At 37.3% G+C, this 22,068-nt stretch overlaps 1 protein-coding gene across 1 annotated transcript; it reads right to left on the bottom strand.

The window, feature by feature from the left end:
• Nucleotides 1-1,731: 1,731 nt before the first annotated feature.
• On the bottom strand, nt 1,732-16,928 carry LOC104610166 (two-component response regulator ORR21-like). The gene is made up of 7 exons (XM_010276760.3): nt 16,722-16,928; nt 16,027-16,486; nt 7,671-7,823; nt 6,910-7,311; nt 6,530-6,606; nt 3,309-4,529; nt 1,732-2,204 (listed from the first exon to the last, which is right to left on the bottom strand). Exons 2-6 carry the CDS (start codon nt 16,208-16,210, stop codon nt 3,309-3,311), a joined length of 2,037 nt encoding a protein of 678 aa, XP_010275062.1. The 5' UTR covers nt 16,211-16,486; nt 16,722-16,928; the 3' UTR covers nt 1,732-2,204.
• Nucleotides 16,929-22,068: the final 5,140 nt, after the last annotated feature.

Here is a 22,068-nt window from a genome sequence, read left to right as displayed (position 1 = left end):
TATCATCGGAAAACCTTCTATACAAGGCAATATCTTATCTATGAAATCAGAAAGGTAATATTGCCTGAATAACTTTAACCAATTAGAAACCACTAAATTTGAATGAATACCCGACAAATCTGATTTTGGTTTGATTGCTGCGACCGTGGTCAAGCAGATGTGAACTGTGTTTTTTCCTCCTCTTGGCACCTTAGCAGTTAGCACAATTTTTGGAATTGGAAACCCGTCAGCTTGCAGCTAAAGTGATTGATCTGAATGACTAATTGCTTTGTCTTTTAGTGAACAAGATTTTGAAGAGTTTAGTTTAAGAGCTCTTTGATGGCTGAAATTGAAATTGGGTTGAGCCAACCCCCCAATATTTTATGTTTAATTATTTTATCAACTAAAAGACAACGCAATAAGTCATTCAGTTATCACTTAAGCCCTTATCAAACGGGCCTGAAATCTTAAACCTCTTGGAAAAGTTAAGGACTTCAGGTTAGATGGCCACCACAGAAATCAACAACTTGACTTTTGAAGGGCTATGCCGTATGCCGAGCGCAAAACCAATGCTAGTACAACAAAGCGTCTTTAAGGCGGGTTACAGAACTTTGTTTGTTACCACCACCTTGAAGGACACTGTTGTTTTGATGAATTTTATCTTCATACTACAACCTAGAACAGCCAAGCATGATAAGCATTAAGCAGATTCTACCTTTCTGGTTATTTGAATCTCCAACTAACATACTCTGACTTCAGGCAGAAAGTAGCTGTCAAGAAGATGCTAGCTGAAGGAAAGATTGGTTCCACCATGATATATCTTGATCTCCTGCACTAATTGAATCATATAGATAGCCAAACACAACAGTTTACATCTGTGGTGGTCAACACACTTATCCTATCTAGATATCCTTCCATGCTATTGATGCTTGCCAACATAATCTATAGATATCACAGCAACCTCTTTCTATCCAATGCACACATTCAAAGCTTAGCAATTAAGTTCTTTATGCAGTGAGATTGTATTTTTTGTGATGCTGCAAATTTAAGAGTCTCTCATACATAACATATAAGTCCTCAATTTGGTAACCCATCTCCAGAATCCTCTTGAACAAAGGTTTAGCCTGGTTAGATGATTCCAGAACAATGGTTAGCCGCAGCAATGACTGACTTTGCTTTGCTCTAGCCAAATGCCATATGCAGCCAATGAACCACCGCAAGTGCAGAGCATACATTCATAGTTTAGTTATTTCTATTTCTCACATCTACCACAGATGATCACAAATTAACAACCTTTGATGGACTGAAAATCTCATCATCACCATCTAAGCCTTGTCCCAACTATATGAGGTCAGCTACATCAATCCTGTTTTGCCACTGAGTACTATTTAGTGTTATTTCCTAAACTATGGGCCCTTAGATCATTTGTCACTACAACCCATATCCTTTTTGGTCTGCCCCTAGTTCTTCTAACCTTCAACAGATCAGTTCTTGCTGGTTCTTTAGAATGGTCTAAAATTCTGCATTCCTAAAACATTAGATGCTCAAAACAAACAAAGGTAGCAGACATCAGCTAATGTGTGTGGCATATACACTATTGGTAAATTGTTTAATTGCCCATATCATCTCATGGCAACCATTCAGTGCACTTCAGGCAAGCCTTCAACTAGTAAAATGGCCCTAAACATGGATACTAATCTTTCAAGTTTCCACCTTCATGAAAGAAAGTAACAGGTATTATGTTACAGTTAATTGCAAAATCTTCATTTTCTTTCCCATTAAAAATAGGAGAAATGCCACTAAGTTTAGGAAAAGATGCCAACTCAAACCAGATTCAGACTCTGGACACAACTTGTTTCCCTGATACATAGTTAAAAGGGAGACATTGAACACAAATTATTTCCCTAATAACTAGTTAGAGGGAATAACACTTCATGACTGCATATAAAACATGCTCCAAACACTGTAAGCAACTATTGTACAATAAAATTTCTCTCTTTCACTTTCATTAATCAGAGCCCAAATACAGAGAAATCCTAGGAGTCCTTACCTCCATGTATATTGGAGCAGACAGCAGTTTTCTTCAGGGAAACAGGATGTTAACCCAAGGAATCTATGGCAAGAATTATAAACATTATATGGAATCTTTTACCAGAATCCAATTGTTTAAATCTCTCCACCAATCCACGTTCCACATGATCACCATGTATTGTAAGTTCAGTTTACTGCAAGTAGTAAGACTATGAGAGATCCAGCAGAAATACAGAAAAATGCCTGTTTACAAACTTAGATGTCATGGGAATTATACTATTACGAATCACCAAATAATTGAGTTTTTTCAAACAATGCAAACATCATATGAGATGTGTTTCGTGAGATTATGTATTATGACAGCATTTACTTTTTGAGAGAGTAGTAGTAAATATGATAATTTATGTAAATAACTGAATAAATAGATAAGACAATATTATGATATTAGGCAAATTTCAGTCACACCATACTATTCACATGGAAATTCCAACATGTGTGAATCTGATTTTTTTTATCATATTGATCAATCATATTTTGATTAAAGTCCATGATTAAAAAGATCTACCACAGTCATGTTTCATTAAGAAAAGTGAAAATACAATTAATTCTTTTGATTGACTTGAACAGCATACTGTCATAATAAAAGGCTCAGGTGATGAAAGCAATAAAGTACCTTTTCTTGATCAGCAGTGACAAAATTAAATCTAGCAAAGTGAAAGAAAGTCAGAACTGATATTTGTCTTTTGTTTACAAGATTGACGTAAAAGCCTACATTGATACAACAATTAATTTTCTTTTCTGAACAGAGCAAATAGTTTCAAGGCATCTCCACTTTGTCTTGTGCTTATCTGGAAAGTCAAACAAGAAGCATACTAGTTTGGGTAGGCTACCCACAGCACACAACATGATCCACACCACAAAAATTACTGCCATTTAACTCCGAAAACATTTTAGTTCCCATAAACTGATTTCAATCTTGGCTTCATTTTGACTATCAATAGGAATTGATCTGATGGAAGTTTAAGATCATTACTGTTTTTAAATTGTTTGACATCCTACATAACCATCAAATTCTGGTCAGTTCCAGTATCTAACCCCAGCTCTTAAAGAAAAGAGAAGAAAAATTATCGCATCTATGGAATTTGATTCCAGGTGAAATCATGAAACATCACAAAAGTTCAAACACCATAAAAACAATGCTGCATATTTCCTTGTCTCATTAGATATTAGGAATGAAATGCAAAATAACAAGAAGGGAATGAACATCCTCATTTCTATGAACGAGAAGTTTCTATTACCTATTTGGAGAGAACACTCATGAGATCATTTGAAGAATATTGTTGAAATACAGGGGCACCCACTTTAGCATTCTCCATATAGTCTAAATCGGCCTCTTGCTTCACTATGCCACCATTACTATCACCAAATGTCTTCACTTGGTTCATGTTGCACATTGGTGGTTCAAGATCATCTACTGCAAACCGGCTAGGAATGGAAGTTCCTTTACCAACAAATCCAAGATTCCTGCCAGGCCCTTGATCTGGTAATGCAGCAGGCCTTGTAACATAAGAACCTTGAATCTCACAAGAATTGGAAACAAGCTCGGGCAATCGATTGGCAACACTAAAATTTATTGCTGAATTCTGAACATGCCAACTACTATTGTCAGGCTGGATTGAGCAAGATGAGACTGTTGGGGAAATGGAACTTGGAACAGCATACCCATTAAGCACACCAATGTTTTTCAAGTCCCCATCTGGGACCTGTCCGATACTCGAGGAGCCATTATTTGTTTGCCCCGAATGCAGGCTGTAATCAATGACAGTACCAGTACTGAAGCTGGAATTTCGATTGAGGGAAACAGTAGTATTTCCTGCTGGAAAATTGGTTGACGATTGAGATGGTACAACAACACAGGAAGGCTGCACATTAATCGTGTGGCTAGTTTCTGGTAGAATACACTGTTGTTGTTTCTGATGTTGTTGTTGATGCGGATGCTGTTGCTGTTGCTGTTGCTGTTGCTGTTGCTGTTGCTGTAACATTTGCATTAACATGCTACTGTTATGGGTATTCAAGCCCCCAAGATTTCTTGCTGGGCCCACTGTTCCTGCAAGGCTATTAGCTGGCCATGTTCCTAGGCCTGAAGGAATATCCTCAATAGATATGTTGGACTGAGGAAATGGTTTGGATATGTTAGATGGACATTTTATTAAAGGTTGACCAAATGATACACCACGCTCAACAGGAAGGCACTTGGATACATGCAGTGATGCTTGTAGAAGAACTGGTTGGTCAATTGCTGGCAACACCAAGTTACTTGTCGGTCGACCTAAAAGTTCAGCATGCAAAGCAGCTAATGTTTGTGGAGGAATTTGGCCAGAAGCAGCCAATGCTTGAATATCAAGCCTACCTAGTGAACCCATTTTTGCATTGGATTCTACAGGCCCACAAAATGAACTAGGAATCCCACCCTGTTGTTGAGCTACTCCACTTAGTCTCTTCAAATATAGTCTAAATTTCTGCAGATTAAAAGAACAGCTTTAAGGTATTTTTATCATCAAAACATTAATGGATATTTATAGATGATAAAGAAAAGAGAAATATTTCCCTTCAGTACTCTCCATGTAGAAGGGGCAATGGGATCATAGTCCCATCACTAAATATTTTGATACAGAGAAACAATACTATGAGGGTTATAAGAATTTGGCAGATTGAATAAATACTTCTTGCACAGCTAGATCTCCTATCATATTTTACTTGGGATTCATTTATATCTAATACTTATGAAGACTTAGCAACAAGTAGTATCTTGTAAGAGGAACTGCAATTGGTAAATAAATATTAGAGGATCTACAATTGTGAAAGTAAAAAGTAAACAAACAACTTCCCAATCATTTTGTTTCTTCGATACCCTACCTACATAAAGTTTAATACCAAGCCACCTCTATTCACCACCAAATAAGTTAGAAAGTCAATGAATACCTTTATTCCTATCCCAGTTTCAGTTTCTAGTCTCATGCATGGAGGCAATAATTCTCCTCTCTATAAAATGTACCTCCTAAGTGAATAATCATCATACTGGTAGGGCGGTACAGCCTTCCTTATCTCCTACTGAATACCCATCCCAAGGGCAGCAAAAAATTAATCCTAACCGACAAGGTGAAACTCTTCTTACCTGGGCCAATACATAAAATCTTCCTCCCCATGTTTAACAACTGAAATAATATAACTTAACAGTTACCAATCAAAAAACATAAAAGAATCAAACATTAAAAGTAGGGCTTAAACAACATCACATGGCCTATGAAAAATAACTAGGGGATGAAATGTTATTCTGTTAATACAAGAGGCAGATACAGAAAGATTATGTGAAAATTAAATCAAAAAATAAAATAAAACAAACCAATGAAGGGATAGAGAACTTAATATGTTGAATGTGACAGAGAGAGAGAGAGAGAGAACATCAAATGTCTGAGTGTGTTAAGTACAAAGAAAAGGAAATGAAAGGGGAAGAGATTTTGCTCTGGATACAGATAGAAAGATGTAGTGTCGTGATTATGAAGGATTATAGATAAACAACAGATGAAAGAGAAAAGACCCTTGATCTTCTATAAAGAGAATCAACGTTTTGTTTTGGTCAAGGAAATTAGAAGAAGTAGAGGCCTCTTGTGAAAAATACATGATGAGGTACTAGTTCAAACCCTACAGTCCTACTACAGTGAACATAATACTTTCTCAACACTGTTGTAGTTTCCCTCCCCTAAACCCATTTCATGGCTCTATAAAATGACTATTGGTCCTTCTGATGCCATTTTACACCCTTTTACCTTATTTATAAACTATGATACAGTTTAGAAATACTAAAACCTAAAATTTCTACAGCTTCCATACAAGAATACCAAGGTAAAGGCAATCCCACAAAAAACACCTTATTTGCTAGGCATCATTTAGGGGCTCCACATGGGCATTGCCTTGAAAACCAAGATTAAATAAATACCTGAGGACTTAATAGTTAGGATAAGGCTTGTATGACTCCAGTTCATGAATCCAAATGCAAGTGTGTAAGATTATATATGGATCACATTATGGGACTACAAATATGACTCCTGAAGTCTCAATATGAATACAAGCATTTTTTTTTGTAGCACCCTGTATATCATTCCAAAACAGTCCCTTTCTCCCTCAAGTATATAAAATTCAATATAAAGAGTTGTGAAATTGAACAAAAAAAAGGAGTTGTGAAGTACGGCACGTCCATTTCAAAGGACATCGTATCATTGTAGTATCTCTGCTTTTATTTTATAAACTTGGTTCAGAACTCCATATTCTTTGGGTCATGGTTCCTTTTGCTCCATGTTGGGGGTAATGGGAGGAAAGAAATGTGATATTTTTGAAGAATCTATCTGCTCTAACAAGATCTCCACTGATTGATTAACTTGTCAGAGAAAAAGGGAAAGAAAGAAAATTTGTTTGTCAACACATGCAACAAGAAAAATCCATAAGTAGGTTAAGACCAAACCTGCAAATGGCTGGCAACATTTTCTCTGGTTAGACCCGGAACATTCATTAGTTCAAGTATTCTCTTTGGAACAGCCTCTGCAATGAAAGCAGGAAAATTGCATCACTAACAATCAAGAAGAAAAAGAAATTTAAATCTACCATGTTCAAGAAATGGTTACAATCAGAAGCAAAAATAAATTAGATCAAGAGAGTTAGTATTTCGTCAACAACATGAACCTTTCATTTTGTGGGGCATTACAGTGGCAGTGTGCCTTTTGGTTATATTTCTCTCTATAATGCAATAAAATTTTGACTTTTGTTGTTGATAACAAAATTTACTTCTTTAAGGAGGAAAATACATGTGAATGAAAACAAAATGCAAGGAGATAGCAGCCATACTGTCAATTCCAAGCTGGTTGACAGCACTAACAAACTGTTGATGGAGCTCCACTGACCACACTACACGTGGTTTTTTTGATGTTGATGGATCTTCATTTTCCATTTCTCCATCATCTTCATCTTCTTTAGTATCCTTCCTTTTTTTCTGAGATTTTGAATTACCATCTGTTCCTTCATTAACAGAGGAAGTATATTCAGCATCATCTGATCCCCGTTTATGGCGATCATTATCTTCCATGCTACCTGATTGTTCATGTTCTTTATTTTCATTCCACCTTTTCCGAACAACATGCTGCCAAATATTCTTTAGCTCTTCTACACGTACAGGCTTAATCAAATAATCACAAGCGCCATGTTTGATCCCCCTCATCACTGCACTTGTTCTTCCATCAGCAGACATCACTAAAGAAGAGAATATCAAGTTAGCTCAGGAAACAGGAAACCAATAAATCTAAAGGCCTATCTGGATAAACCTTCAGAAGCATTGATCCAAAAAAAAAACTTCAGAAGCAATCTCAGTTTTGACTCTGAGAACCAAAAAGAAATCATAAAGCATGTTTGCTAATACATACAAATATCTTACTTTTTGGGTTTTCGAAAGTAGTAAAGTGACCTAAGCAAGGAAGAGACAAAGAAAGCCTACAAACAGAACAAGTATCTACTTTTGGAAGTATGAAGAGAAAAGATACTTTTAGCTTTAAAGCAAAAGCTTATCAAAATGCACCTACTAAAGCATTAAGAAGAAACCAAAGATTACTCACTGATAACAGGCAGATCCATTTCCAGCCCAACATGTTCAAGAAGCTTATATCCATCCATATCAGGCATATGAACATCACTTATTACCACATCAAAACAACCCTTTTTTTCCCGGAGAAGATTTAAAGCAACTGTAGCCTGGCAGCATGTTGTAACTGAAAAAGTAAAAATTGTGTAAGTTGTTATTTTCTAGTTGTAGAATTTTCAGAACATCAATAAGATAAAGAAATATAGCAATGGATACTTTCAATACAAAGTCAAAAAAGGAAGGTAAAAGGAAGGATAAGGGAAACACCCAAAAATATTAGTGCAGTGAACTAAAACAAGCTTGAAAAAAGTAACACTTACATAGAAATTTAAAATATAAAGAACAAATATTTGCAAAATTGCTTAATATCGAACTAGAAGAAAACACAGGGTCAGGCAGCCTGAGGGCAACCAAGTGCCTTTCACCATCATCCACACTTGAGATGTATTATTATTTTTTTTCCTTGGTGATAAAGTAAATCACTAAGTAGCAAGAGAAGTATGAGAGCATGTGTCCACCAGCCACACTTGAGCCATATTGCCAGCCCATGAGGGCTTTGTAACATATAAAGAGCCTACAATATACAGGGTTTAGTCCTGCTCCTAGTTTGTAAGACCCAATGAACTTAATAGGTTCATACAAGAGGTTAATGAATAGGTATAGTGCAGCATACGTGTATGATATTTTACTAATGGAGGATCCTCATGAATTGGTTTAAAAGAATATATGAGTAGGGAAATAAATATATTGTAAATCTCAAAAGAAATTATTTCGTATCCTCTACATAAACACATTTAATGAATGAATAAATGAATGAATACTGATAAAAAAAGAATGAATAAATGAATGAATGAAAGAGTTTTCTCTACTAATATTTATGGTGTTTTTCTCCTTTTGAAAAGGTAAGGTAAATTTATTAATAAATGAAAGAAGATACAACAGGAGTCAACCCAAAAAGGACTGGCCAGCACTCAACAAGACACCAGAACAACTGTGTTCTCAGATACTGAAATACATTCAAATGATTGAAAGCTGGAGTAACAGCAATCAAGGAAGCTAATTTTCTGACTGCACTCTGCACAATCTCTTCTGGATTCTTCTTTTTGTTGCAGAAAACTCTGCTATTTCTCTCAGTCCAAATGGACCAAAGAACAGCTGCAGGGATTGCCTTCCAAACCACTTTTCCTCTTTCCTTCAAACCACTGACTTTCCAACAGCATAATAGGTCTTTGACAGAGTTCGGCATGACCTAGTTGATCCCCACAACATTGATGAAGTGAGCCCACACCTGGGCTGCAACAGGACAATGCAGGCACAGATGATCAGAAGATTCTGGCTGCAGTCCACACAGACCACAGGACACATCTGGGAGCTGAATTCCTCTCCTCTCCAGGTTAACTTTGGACAGACATTTGTTGAGGGCCATAGTCCATACTAGGTTAACTTTAGAAGGACTGCAAGAATTCCAAATCTGCATATTTGGAAAATTCACAACACCTGAACTGCTTAGCTTAAGAGCCAGTTATTTGACTGAGAAGCATCCATCCTTACTCCACTTCCAAATCCACTCATCTTCCAAATTGATGTCAACGCTCTGACTTTGAAGAGTTGCCAGAAGATCCACAACCTCTTCCAGCTCCCAATCAAACAGATTCTTTCTGAACTGGGGAATCCAAGTCACCACATTATCTAAGGTGGAATAACAATCAGCAATCAGGGCATCTTGATTTGCAGCACATTGATATCAGAGAGAAAGTATCAGCCAGAGGGTTCTCCATGCACCAGGGGTCTTTCAAGAAACAGATTCTATCACCTCTTCCAACTTTAAGGCTTAGACCTTCCACAAACGAGGGGAAATTTTCCATTACACCTTTCCAAATGGAGCAGCCCCAGTTTGGGAAAGGATCCAGAGAACCCCAACTGCCCCTAGTCACCCCAAATTTAACTGCAATAAGAGTCCTCCACCAAGCACTTCTTTCTTGAGCAAATCCCCACAACCATTTACTAAGGAGAGCCGAGTTGAAGACCTTAATTTTCCTTAACCCCAAACCACCTTCCTCCATAAGGAGACAGATTTGATCCCACCTAACAAGACGATTTTTTTTCTTCTTCCCAGCCCTTCCAAAGAAATTTCTTCTGCAAAGTTTCCAGCTTCTTGGCCACCTTAGTTGGGATTGGAAAGAGGGACAAGAAATATGTGGGAAGATTGGCAAGTGTGCTTTTCAAAAGAGTAACTCTCCCCCCAAATGAAAGGTATTTAGCCTTCCAAGATGAGAGCTTATTCTCCATTCTTTCTATAACTGGATCCCAAAGGTATTTATGGTGTTGACTCCAAACTTAAGAAGGTGCCAACTCCTAGAGAAACCCAGTGGCACTGACTCCATTAGGACCTACCATTCATTCATAGTAGGTAATTTATTTCATAGTTGAATATTAATTTACTAACTCTCCGAATCTCCGTTATTATCTTTCTTTGTTGTTCAATCATTTTTTGATATCTTCTGAAGGGCTACACAACAGGGGGTAGCCCATCACCCAACCCAGTGCAGGCGGGATTACAAACAGAGGCCAAAATCTCCCTTTTTTTTGGTTTTTTCTCATTGTTTGTATTGCCCAGAGCAACCAGTCGTATGCCATCTCTTGAATCAGCACTACTCTACAAATGCAATGCCTTGAATCAAGGTGCTATGCATATGAGATGGGAATTATAGAAATGTAGGATTTCTATAATTGTTGGTGCATCTATGCAGCAGCAGCAATGATGGTGGCATGACCCATCCATTGTTACCTGACTTACCTCATCTGCTTACCTTCTTCCAAGCCCTCAAAGAGAAAGGATTTACTAACTTTGCCATTGATTTCCTTTTGAGTGAAATTTTTTGCCGTATCCAAAACAACTGTTGCTCTCATTGAGCATGCGAAGCCTTTGATCAAGAACCAAGATGAGATGATCAAGGCTGGCCACTCTCTAAACCCTACAAGGGTATTGATGTTGCAGGAATTTGCCGATCTCCCTATTGGAGGACAGCTCGAACGGACGGGCTGATAAGGTCGATCCATTGAACTGCAAAAAGACACAGGATCAGAGTACCCGGGGTGCTAAACCCATGCTAGGCACTCCAATGCTTAAGTTAGCAATGAGGGTGTTGAGAGTAAAGAGCTTGACAGAACAAAGAGTAAGTTGCATAGATTGCCTATACCTTCTAAAGGAATAGTGAGGTCCTTTTATAGGTGTCGAGGTCTGTGTTCCGTGTCTGAGATATCCGAAAACGATCGGCCTTATCGGTCCGTTATCTTCAGAGTGCGCTCCTTCCACGTTGGCGGTGATCCACATTCAAACTCTCCAAATCGTGTGGGAACTAGGGACATGCATATCAGGTAGGCATCGTGCCACCACTTGACTCGGCACCGATAACCGTGCCATTCCGAATAAGGACGTCCTGCCACATAGGTCAGAGGATCGGTACCCCAGAAGTCTATTTATTACTCAAGTCTGCCCAGGTTGGAGGGACCATGCCAACCTCCAAGGTCATTGGCTTATCCCCCCCGAAGTGATATGCACCACCCTATCGAGGAGCGACCTGCTAGCCTTTCTCAAGTCAGGATGTAAGCTAGGCTGGTCGGTTTGGGTCGTCTCGGCTTCACCCAACCTGTCTCATGTGGTGTCGAGGTATCGTCAAATGGTTCAGGCTCACCACATGTCTCCTTGTGATTGGTCAGCCAAATTACCCCTCATCAAGTATTACCAAATATTTCAAAAGAACAATCAAGGATGAAGGGGTTGCTTCATTATGGAAGGGGAGAACTGCCAATGTCATCCTTGAGCTTGTGAAGCTTTTGATCCAAAACTAGGATGAGTTAATCAAGGATGGCCAACTTTCTCAACCCCACAAGGGTATTACAAATTGTTTCAAAAGAACAATCATAGATGAAGTGGTCATGTCGTTGTGGAAGGGGAGAACTATTAATATCACCCTTTACTTTCCCATCCAGGCTTAAACTTTGCATTTAAAGATCACTCCAAAGGTTGTTCTTGTGTTGGAATCATTGTTGACCATGGTCTCTCTACTTTGCACTCGTTCTTTGAAACCGGTGGTTCTGAACTACATATAACTATGCAAAACGTGCCAGGACTTTACAATCCCCGGTAGCCTCTCTACCAGCCCACTTACACCCTTTATCCATACATTATGGTCAATTGGATCGCCATTAGTTTACCCCAACATAAGACCATGTACAAGGCGATTCCAGTCAGTCTCCAAAAGTCCAAGGGTTTGGTTGGAAAGAAAGTTAGTGGTCCATCCAATCGGAGGAGACCAATGTTTTAAAATGTGGAGGCATGACGCGAGGCATTCCACTACTCGGTTGCATGAGGCGTAGTTCAAAACGTAAGAGGCATAAACCTCCTTAAGAGGAGTGGCATGAGAAAAAAGGAGGAGGGGGAGCAGAAGAGCAAGGAGGATCCCATCTTTCTTTTTTTTTTAATAAATATCTTTTGCATTAAGAAGAATGAAGATGCATAACACCAGCTGAAAGGGGGTCTTGTCAGGCATTTATCATTGTGCACTCGGGAATTAGCCCCTATTTTGAAAACAAAATTGGAATAAAATGAAGGTTTCAAAATCTACTCGGAATAATGTAGGGAATCCAGGAAAATCATGCATTTGAGGGGTGTTTAGGGATTATAACAGAATGATTTTAGCATTGCTTTCGGGGTATAGAGCTCAAAGAAACACACCAAAGGCAGAACTATTGGCATTGCACCAAGGTTTAAAGCTGGAAAAGCCCCTAAGTTTCAAAGATATCCTGACAAGGTGATTCACATGTAATTGTAGGCTATCTGCTAAAAAACAACCACAGTCCATAACAGTTCAGACACATCTTAGTAAGGAAGCTGGTGTATAAACTGGGAGCACACTTTTAATGGTCACCAAGAGAGGCAAACTGTTTGGCTGATGCTTTAGCCAAACAAAGGATTAATAGTACACTACTGTATTGGGGATGGCCAAGGGGAATCTGTTATTTAGTTTGTATGTATAAAACTATAAATAAAAAGAAAGGGTGTAATGGGGAAGGTAGATATGGCTACCTAGGGACTTTTGAGATGCTTGGCTCTTATTCCTGTAAACACCACACACTCTTTGTAACAATTTATAAAGGTGCCCATTACCTATTCCCCCCCCCCAAAAAAAAAAAAAGATTTGCTACAAGTGTGCCCTGATTGCAACAGCTATAAAGTGCCCTCCCTTCAATTGTTATGTTTACCATGGATTAGAGAAATAGACTCACCATTTAATAGGTTCATCTCAGGGAAAACCTACACCAAAAGTCAGCAATTGGATTATATGCACTCAAGCTCTAATAGAATATCACTCACCATCAAAATGATTTGTCAAATAACTATACAGTTGAGGCCACATAATAACATTGGCCAATCCCATAGAAGGATCTGATTTAATGTTGGTCCCAATCCCTTGTATGTAGAAAATTTGAAATCTAAAGAGAAAACATGATATTCCTATGATGAAGACAACCTCATTATAACAATTCCATAACAATATAAAACCATTCTAAAATCTCAAACAACTGAAGGACTTAAAAAACCAACTAGAAATGAATCTAAACAAATTAGAATTGAATTAAGGAAACTAAAATATCAAAAAAGAATAATGATTTCAGTCAAGGACCACTAAAATGATCATATTTTAGCCATAAGCCTATCCAATAGCAATCATATCTAACTTGCTTGATTTTCATTTGATAAGTTGATATAGCATCAAATAAACTCGCTATTCCCTAATGCTGAAAAATCAAGATGTTTCAATAACTGATACCAGAAATGAAATAAAAGACCTAAGACTATCCTTAACTCAGTTTCGTGAAAGCTGACCCACAATTCAGATGTAAGATGTTAGTATCACACGTCATGCTTTCTTCTAGCCAATGTAATTTCCTATGTTATTCATATGTAAACTCATAAACATGGAACCCATCATAAGAATCAAGGAAATCTGGTTATCCTTGGGAGGCAATCAAGAATTATGATAAAATGAAATGCATTAAAGAATGATTAAGGAGAACTTTTTTCCGTTTCCCAAAAGATGGATTCTATACTTTTCTTTTGAAATTAATACAATATCTTTCTTACTTATCCAACAAAAATAACCAAAAAAAAAACTTTTGTTCTAAGGTGAAAGCTAAAATGTCACAACTTCCAAATGCAAGGAATTTGCCTCCATAAAGACATCAACTCAGTTGACGGGCCAGATATGCATTTCCTTTATTTATCAAGCCTGTTGTGCTATTCTTTTTATGTTTTATTTGTGGCATGTTAGTGTATTTGTTATTGGGCTCATGGGCCACTATTTTTATTGTTTTTAATTCCTGCCACCTCATTAAGGGTAGAGTTGTAATTTCTGAGCTTTTTATTCTCAATATAAAAGATAGTGAGGACTTATTAGAACCCCAAAATTTTGGTTGCTCTTCTTCTCCTCTTGGTTTCAGCTTTTTTTCTCCATTATCCTTCATCTTTATTACAGATTTTTTGAACTTCATTTGTGCTGAATCAACCAAATAACTTAACTGGGATTACAAATACCAACTACCAAGTATTCAACGCAGTAAAGGGGTCATGAGAAATCTTCCATGTTAGTTCCACTGTCCACTACTCCCCACTGAAAACAAAACAAAACAAAATAAAAGGAATCCCCTAAAGTTATAGCCCAACAAGTGAACAAGTTGAAGTGCAGAAATTCCAACTGCCACCCCAGGGGCCAAATTGACCAATCAAATTAACATCCCAAATAGTCAAGTGGCTTTGACTTAAATCAATGAAACCTCCATGAGAAGCAAACTGAGGGCACAGAAGTTAATATCACCTAACCATATTGAATGCTTATAAGAATTTCCATACAACCAGTTGAAAGTGCAGCTAATGGGTATGATTTCAACTCTATTCAGTAAGCATCCTCAAGGAACTACAGAAAAACCTGGAGTTCAGATCTGCTGACCATGTTCACCCAGCCGCACATTGGGAACATCTCTTGTACTTTATATCATCGGTATTCCCAATGTGCAGCTGGATGGATGTGGCCAGCAATGTGTTGTGATCAGCAAATCTGGACTCAAAAACCTGTCATGGGATCCTCTTCAGTTGTTGGGCCACCTTCTATGGCTCAGAAACTTCAGAAAGAGGCATAACAAAGAAAAAACATATTGTACGATGAGACTGCAGAATTACCGTAGGCCCAGAAGAAATCACAGGACACATTGCCTACATGAATGTTGTATTTAAAACCGAACCAACTGCATAGTTGTACTTAAAACCCTCACTTAGGTGACAAAAATGACAAGATGGGTACCTTATTATAATATCATTCATATTTCTATACATTACTAATATGTTAATAGCCTAGTAAATTCTATTATATACTAATATACTATATATATCATGTATATGTTGTTTTAAAGTTCTACTGTTCAAATTTAAAAGATCTAAGAGTAAGAAGAAAAAAGGAAACAGAGAACAAAAGTATAAGAGGTCCCTCCCTCCCTCATATAAAATTATAGCCTTCTTTAGTTGCTTTTTTTATATGAATTTTTTTTATGAGTCTTGTTTGATATGAAATTGCTCTATTAAATGTTCATTGTATAAGTATTGTTTTTTAATGTATTATTAATGTATTTGTAATAATATTGTCCTAGATACAATGATTTGCCATGTTTTGAGAGGACTTATAATGTTATTAAATCTTAACAAAGATAATTGCCGCAAGGTGCCAACTGGTTAGTTGGTAAGGTCTCCAGAATTGCTATTCTTTCGGGTTAATATTCATGCTGAATGGTAGACAAAACTAGGGAATTAAGTAAATTTTAGTTTTTTTTTCATTTTTTTAAATTCTTCGTGCCTAGCAGTCGACTAGGTGCCCCACTGTCGCTCAGAATTGCCACGCCTTGACAAATATGCTCAACTGTCAAATCCCCTAACATCCAGCATGAGACGTAGAAGGAAACCCGTACACAGTTTTCTGATTAACTTGCACCAACTGAAAAGTGAAAACCAGGCAAACAGCAGATAAGCAACTACGAAGAGCAACTCACAACCTATACTTTAGTAACTACCATCTGAAGTTCTTAGTTTTTTTCCATAATTGGAATTCAAACGCTACCAATCCTCAGCTCTTCAGTTCTAAAACTTAAATTTCAACATTTATTGTCCAAATAACTAAGAACAAGCAAAGAAATAAATAAACAAATAATTGATTTTAATCACGAACTCCACTAACTGACAGAAATATAGAGATAGATAAAGAGACACAAGATGAACTCACCATGGTACAAGCATTTTCGAAGCATCTGCTCCAAAATCTTCAAGCAAGTCGTATCATCATCAACCACAAGAACTCTCAGCCCGGCCGGAAACTGATCCGACACAACAGCATCAGTCTTGAACGACCCATAACTGCCCCCGTTCGTGCTTCCACTCGATACAGACAATTTCTGTACAGTAGCCATGACCAAACTCCACAAAACCAAGCAACTCCTCCCAACCTACAAAAACCTCCCACTTCTTCACCACACCAAGCTCAAACCCACCAGATCCTCGGCCACGGTGGATCTTTCCTTCGAACTCGATACCCAAACCGCGGGATCAGCATAATCTCCATTTCCAAACAGATTATCAACACCCCACCTCAAAAGATTCGCTCAAAAACACTCCTCTAATCTAATCAGGCTCTTCTCTGGTCCAACTCCACCAGATCTGCAACAAAACCACTGTTCCACTTCCACCTGTTTCAAATGGATTTCCGCTTATTTTCAGACCCTCGATCCGGAAATGGCGAACGAGATAAGAAGAGAAGAAGAAAATAATAAAAAAAAGTTTAATTAATTAAGAAATAAGCAGAAAAAGAAGAGAAAGAAAGAAGATAGGTCGAGAAGAGAAAGCGCCATTAACACTGCACATATTTATATAATATTTTTCTAATTATTATAATGCAGAGAGGTGTGAGCTTCAGTGGCCTACAGTGCTTTCTCCTTTCGCGTGCGTTCTTCCACAAATGGAGCCGCGGCCGGCCAATGAATGGCCTTGGCTCGGCTTGAAATCTGGGAGCTTTGTATGGAATGTTCTTGGGAATCTTATGGAACTCTGTCAAAATACCACGTGGAGAAGCAAAACCATTTACATTTTGGGTTCGATTTTCATGAATTTTCTGGAAATGGAGGTTTGATAAGGGCTGGAGTGGCTGAACTGAATAACTTATTATTTTGTTTTTTAATGAATAACATGATTAAATAATAAAATTATTTTAATTAAGATTTATCCGGTTTCAATTTTAGTCATTTAAAGCGAAGAGAACTCAGAATCTCTTTAAAAAACTTAAAAACTTACAGTCTGTTATAGTTTATAGGAATAAGAGTTTATTCTAACTATTTGGTTCGGTGGAAATTGAATTTCCTTCCCATTCCAACATTGTTCCATTTGAGGAAATAGTCATTATTCATTTGCTCTCCTTCCTTGAAAATGAAATTTCATTTCAGTTTATTTCAATTCATGCTTGAATCAAATAAAACTACAGAAATAGACTATTCCAAAGTCGATTCCAATTTTGATCCCAATTATGAACAAAATAGACTCTTAGGTTGTCTTTTATCTCGCATTCTCGATAAGTTTCATTTGGAGGGTGTTACAGAAGGCATTAAAATTCATAATGCTTTCATTAGTATCATCCATACGATGTTTGTTGATGATTTATTATCCTTTTGATAAACCAATATGGTGGAATTGAGTAACGAAACTCCCTACACTTTCATATAAAGAGAAAAAATGGCTAGAGGAATGGGGGTGGAAATTATGAGGGAAAAGAGTATTTTGGTTAGAGTCGAGCAAGAAAAACCAAAAAAAAAACTGAAATCGATCAGAAAAAAATGACCGAAATCAAACTGGAATTTTGATTAACCAAATTGGTCGGTTAGATTTTGGTTAATTAAAATAGAAAATTGACGGTTAACAAAACCGACTAGTATACATATATTTTATATATATTTTATGTATATTTATGTGTATTATATATATTATATTTTTTATACATTATAAATTAATAAATATGCATTATATAAATATATATATATACATTTATAATATATAATATATTATTTATTATTTAAAATTAAACCAAAATTTCCATTCTTTTCATTTGCACTCCTATGCATTTGTACTAATACAAATAAAATTGCACTTTAACCAATGCTGCCTAAAGGAGTAGAGCAACTGTGCAACAATTAATGCTAACAAATCCAAAAACGTCTCAAGCTAATAGACCCAGGAAGGCTCTATAGTAAAATATAGGGGTTTTTACCATTCAGTCCACCTTTGAAATCCTAGCTCCATCGTATAGTTGGGGGTAGGTGCCGGCTCGGAATTAATGCCAATTCATGGGCGGGTATGGGTGTTATAAGTGGAGGTATTTATAAATTTTGAATTGTTGTGGGGAGTTCAAATCTGCGCCCCACCCGGTTTCGCCCCACAAATGCCCCACACACTCTATGTGTGACACCTGTCCCTTCACACGATTCTGCTAGTAGTCCGTTAGGCCCTTCCGTTACCCCACAAAAGTCTCAAACCATTTCATTCGAAAGACTAGGGTATCTCAAAGTTCCCTTCTCCTTCTCCAGCACCGGCAACCTACAACGACAACTGGCGATACTCTCTAGCTCACCTTTTCACACATTTTTTTTTCTAATATTTTTCGTTTTCTAGAAATCAAAGAAATTCACGACAGAGTTAAAAGCAATAAAGATGCCAAGCTCTTATTCATGAATACCTATCTATTTGCTGCCTACACAATTCTCGGCCTTGTCAATAGCTTCACCAACTACTTATATGGCTTTGGTTTGTCCCATCTACCCATCTCAACCGATGGTTTGATAGGTTCCACTTAGTTGATCTTCACAATAGTGTTTGCATTTCTCCAGGTTGGGCAAAAGTTCATGTTTTACTCCATAAACTCAGTTGTTTTGTTGACTATGGGTGCAATAGTTCTTGCCCTCCATGCAAGCTCTGACCGCCCTGCTATTGAATCCAATACACAGTATTACGTGGGTTTCGCTATGACAGTCAGCGCAGCTCTGATTAATGGATTGACGTCTCCTCTGATTGAACTCATGTACAAGAAATTGAAGTAGGGCCTAACCTATTCTCTGGTAATGGAGATTCAGATTGTAACATCCATCTTCTCCAATGTTTTTCTGCATCGTTGGAATGCTGGTCAACAATGACTTTCAGGTCTCTCTCTCTCTCTCTCTCCATGGGGCTCTTGAGAAGGATCCCAAAGAGTTTACTTTTGGTTGGTCATTCCATGGGTGCAAGCATCCTTTGGAGGAAATGGACATAAAATCAGGATTTCCTTGAGGCCTAAACACTCTCTTTCGGGTCTGATGTTCAAGCCTAGTCTTGTGTCCATCCCTGGGAGATCGAAACGGTGCTTGCTTCTTTCATGGAATGAGCCAAATTAACCCCAAATGACCTTGAATTTCCACTTGGCAACATGGTCTGAAGGATTGATATCACTCAAAAAATTGCCAATGAATGAGGTATAACCTGTGGATAACCGGAGAAGGAGAAGAGAACTCTGCCGCCGGTTTCTCTGATTTCTGGAAAACAAAACTATCAGAAAAAAAAATAAAAAATGTGTGAAAAGGTGAACTGAAGAGTATCGTCGGTTGTCGTTGTAGGTCGTTGGTGCCGGAGAAGGAGAAGGGAACTCTGACAAGTGAGAAGGGAACTTTGAGATACCCTAGTCTTTCGAATGAAATGGTTTGAGACTTTTGGGGGGCAATGGAAGGGGCTAACGGACATCCCATTATCCCTACATGCGCTACTAGCGGAACCGTGTGAAGGGACAGGTGGCGCACATTGAGTGTGTCGGGCATTTGTGGGGCGAAACCGGGTGGGGCGCAGATTTGAATTCTGTTGTAGATCTGCAGTTCAAATCTGAATTCTGGGGTGGAGTGCAGTCTAAAAATCTCTAAAATTATAACCACTGCTTTGGGTTTTTTGCAGAAGGACAACCATCGCTTTTGTATTCAACCAAATACACTCAAGGTATGAAAAACAACCAAGGTTTCTCCAATAATATAGTTTTTTTATCTGTAAGGAAAATCTATGATGCAGAAAAGACATGGTATGGGAAGAGTTGGTTTGTTGGTTTCAGGCATGTTGTCTCTGAGTTGCGGTGTTCTTTTGGCGGTAGTTTAGTCACTTTGGCAATGAAGGATCGGATTCCCCATTCGACAATTATACAGGATTATCAGAACTTTCTGTGTCCTATTTGTTTCTTTAATGGTGTATTTTACATTTTTTTACTTTGTAACAACTTTATGTGTCTAATTTTCTTCTTTAAAACCAGTTTTTTTCATGCGATTTTCTTCTTTTTTCCTATGTTTTGGTTTACCAAAACTCATGTTTGAGAATCGTTTCAGGTGTATACTCGGTGATCATGGATTAATTGGATCCTTTGTTTGCTGATGGAGGAATAAGCTTCTTTTATTTTTAAAATTTTAGTTAATATTGATGCACCGTATTTGGCGACGGAGATCAGTGGCTTGTGTGCTTTATCAATTCTTCGATGAAGGTTTATCTCTTTTATTATTGTTTTTTTTTTCTTTTTTTGTTCCCATGATCCCATCTGTTCTTTTTTTTTTCTTTTTTTCAAAAATGTTGTTCACATAGATTTGTACTGGTGATGGGTTTAATTCGGGGTTGTGTCACGGAATTGGCCTAATGTTTTTAGGTTGATGTACTCGTGTTTTAGTTTGGCCTCCTCGAATGTTATTATATGTCATGGAATTGATTTGGCTTGATTGATTATTTTGTTAGTTTTCTTTTTGTTTCAACATTGTGTGTTGTTGATAGGTCTTTAAGGCCTGGTTGGTTTGCAGTCAGAATTTGAATTGAAATCCTTTAGAATTAGAATCGGAATGGTTTATTTTTATAGTTTGTTTGGTTCAGACAAGGATGAGAATGAAAATTAGAATCAGTACGAATGAGATTTCATTCTCAATGGAGAGACAGGAACTGACCATTTCCTCAAACGAGGAATGCCATTCCAGGACGAATGAGAATGGAATTCCCATTCTATCCAATTGAACAGTTAGAATTAGAATAGTCCATTCTAATTCTAATTCCAGACCCCATTCCTATGAACCAAACGGGACCTCAGTATTATTATCATTTTTACTTTTGGTGGTAATGTAGTGTTTAATTAGGATGTTGTCAACATTATTATTTTTATTTCTTTGCATGTTTGTAGGTTTGTAATTGAATCGAATTAGGATTGGATCCAGTTAAATCCGGGTTCAATCCAATAAGAAAATAATGACATCTGAATGTATGAACAATGCATTTGAGTTTGACTTCGATCGGATTTTTTGGATTTCAAATTTCATCCGGCTTTGATGGATTTATTGCAAACCCAATACAAAAATTGTCTTGTTCTAAAGCCTAATTATGTATTAAATATACAAAGCTACAAAAGGATTAAATTTTTATTCCAAACAAGGATTTATATTTTTTATTCACAACAATACTTAAAAGTTCAATAAAAATGAACAAAGGCGTTAATATATTATATTATATAATATATTAATATATAATTATGTCGGAGTCTGATTTTTATTGGATCAAGAGGTACATTGAATCCAATTCATTTTTCAATTGAGTTCTACAAGTCCCATCCAAATCCAATTTGAAATTGTATATGATTCATTCGAATTCGGAAGGACCGGATCCAAGATAATCAAATTGAATATGAGGTCAGGCTGTGGAGTTTTGGATAGGGCAAATTTCTTAAATTATTCTTATTGTTTAGCTAATTGATAAACTGTATTCTTACTGTTTAATTATTGTCTTAAACCGTCCATGTTGTTTCTGACAATTGACTAACTTTACCCTTGTTGTTAGTGTCTCTTAATGTTCTGTTAAAATTCATACAAACGTGACATTACATGATGTATAATTTTTTAAAACCCAAAATTACCCTTCATCCCTCTTTTGTAAACCGGGCATCCATTACTGGGACACCAGTTTTCATGGCACCTGAAGTCACTCGTGGGGATGAACAAGGATTCTCTGTTGATGTCTGAGTTCTTCGGTGTATGGTGATTGAGAAGGCCACCGGACATCCCCTGTGGACGGAAGCCCCAGTCTCTAGAGATCAGCTTCTATCAGGACAAATCTGTGCCCACACCATTCTAACAGCTTTTTGCAACCTTACATTGGGAATATCTCTCTATGAAATAAAACACACAAGTACGGAAATACTCTCAATGCAAGGCAATAAAGAATGGGCTTTGCCCCGACTAAAGCTGAACTC

This window comes from Nelumbo nucifera, chromosome 3, assembly GCF_055504915.1.
Source record: "Nelumbo nucifera cultivar China Antique chromosome 3, China Antique-T2T, whole genome shotgun sequence".
In the NCBI taxonomy this organism is placed as follows: Eukaryota; Viridiplantae; Streptophyta; class Magnoliopsida; order Proteales; family Nelumbonaceae; genus Nelumbo; species Nelumbo nucifera.
This window is presented reverse-complemented; position numbering and strand designations above follow the sequence as displayed.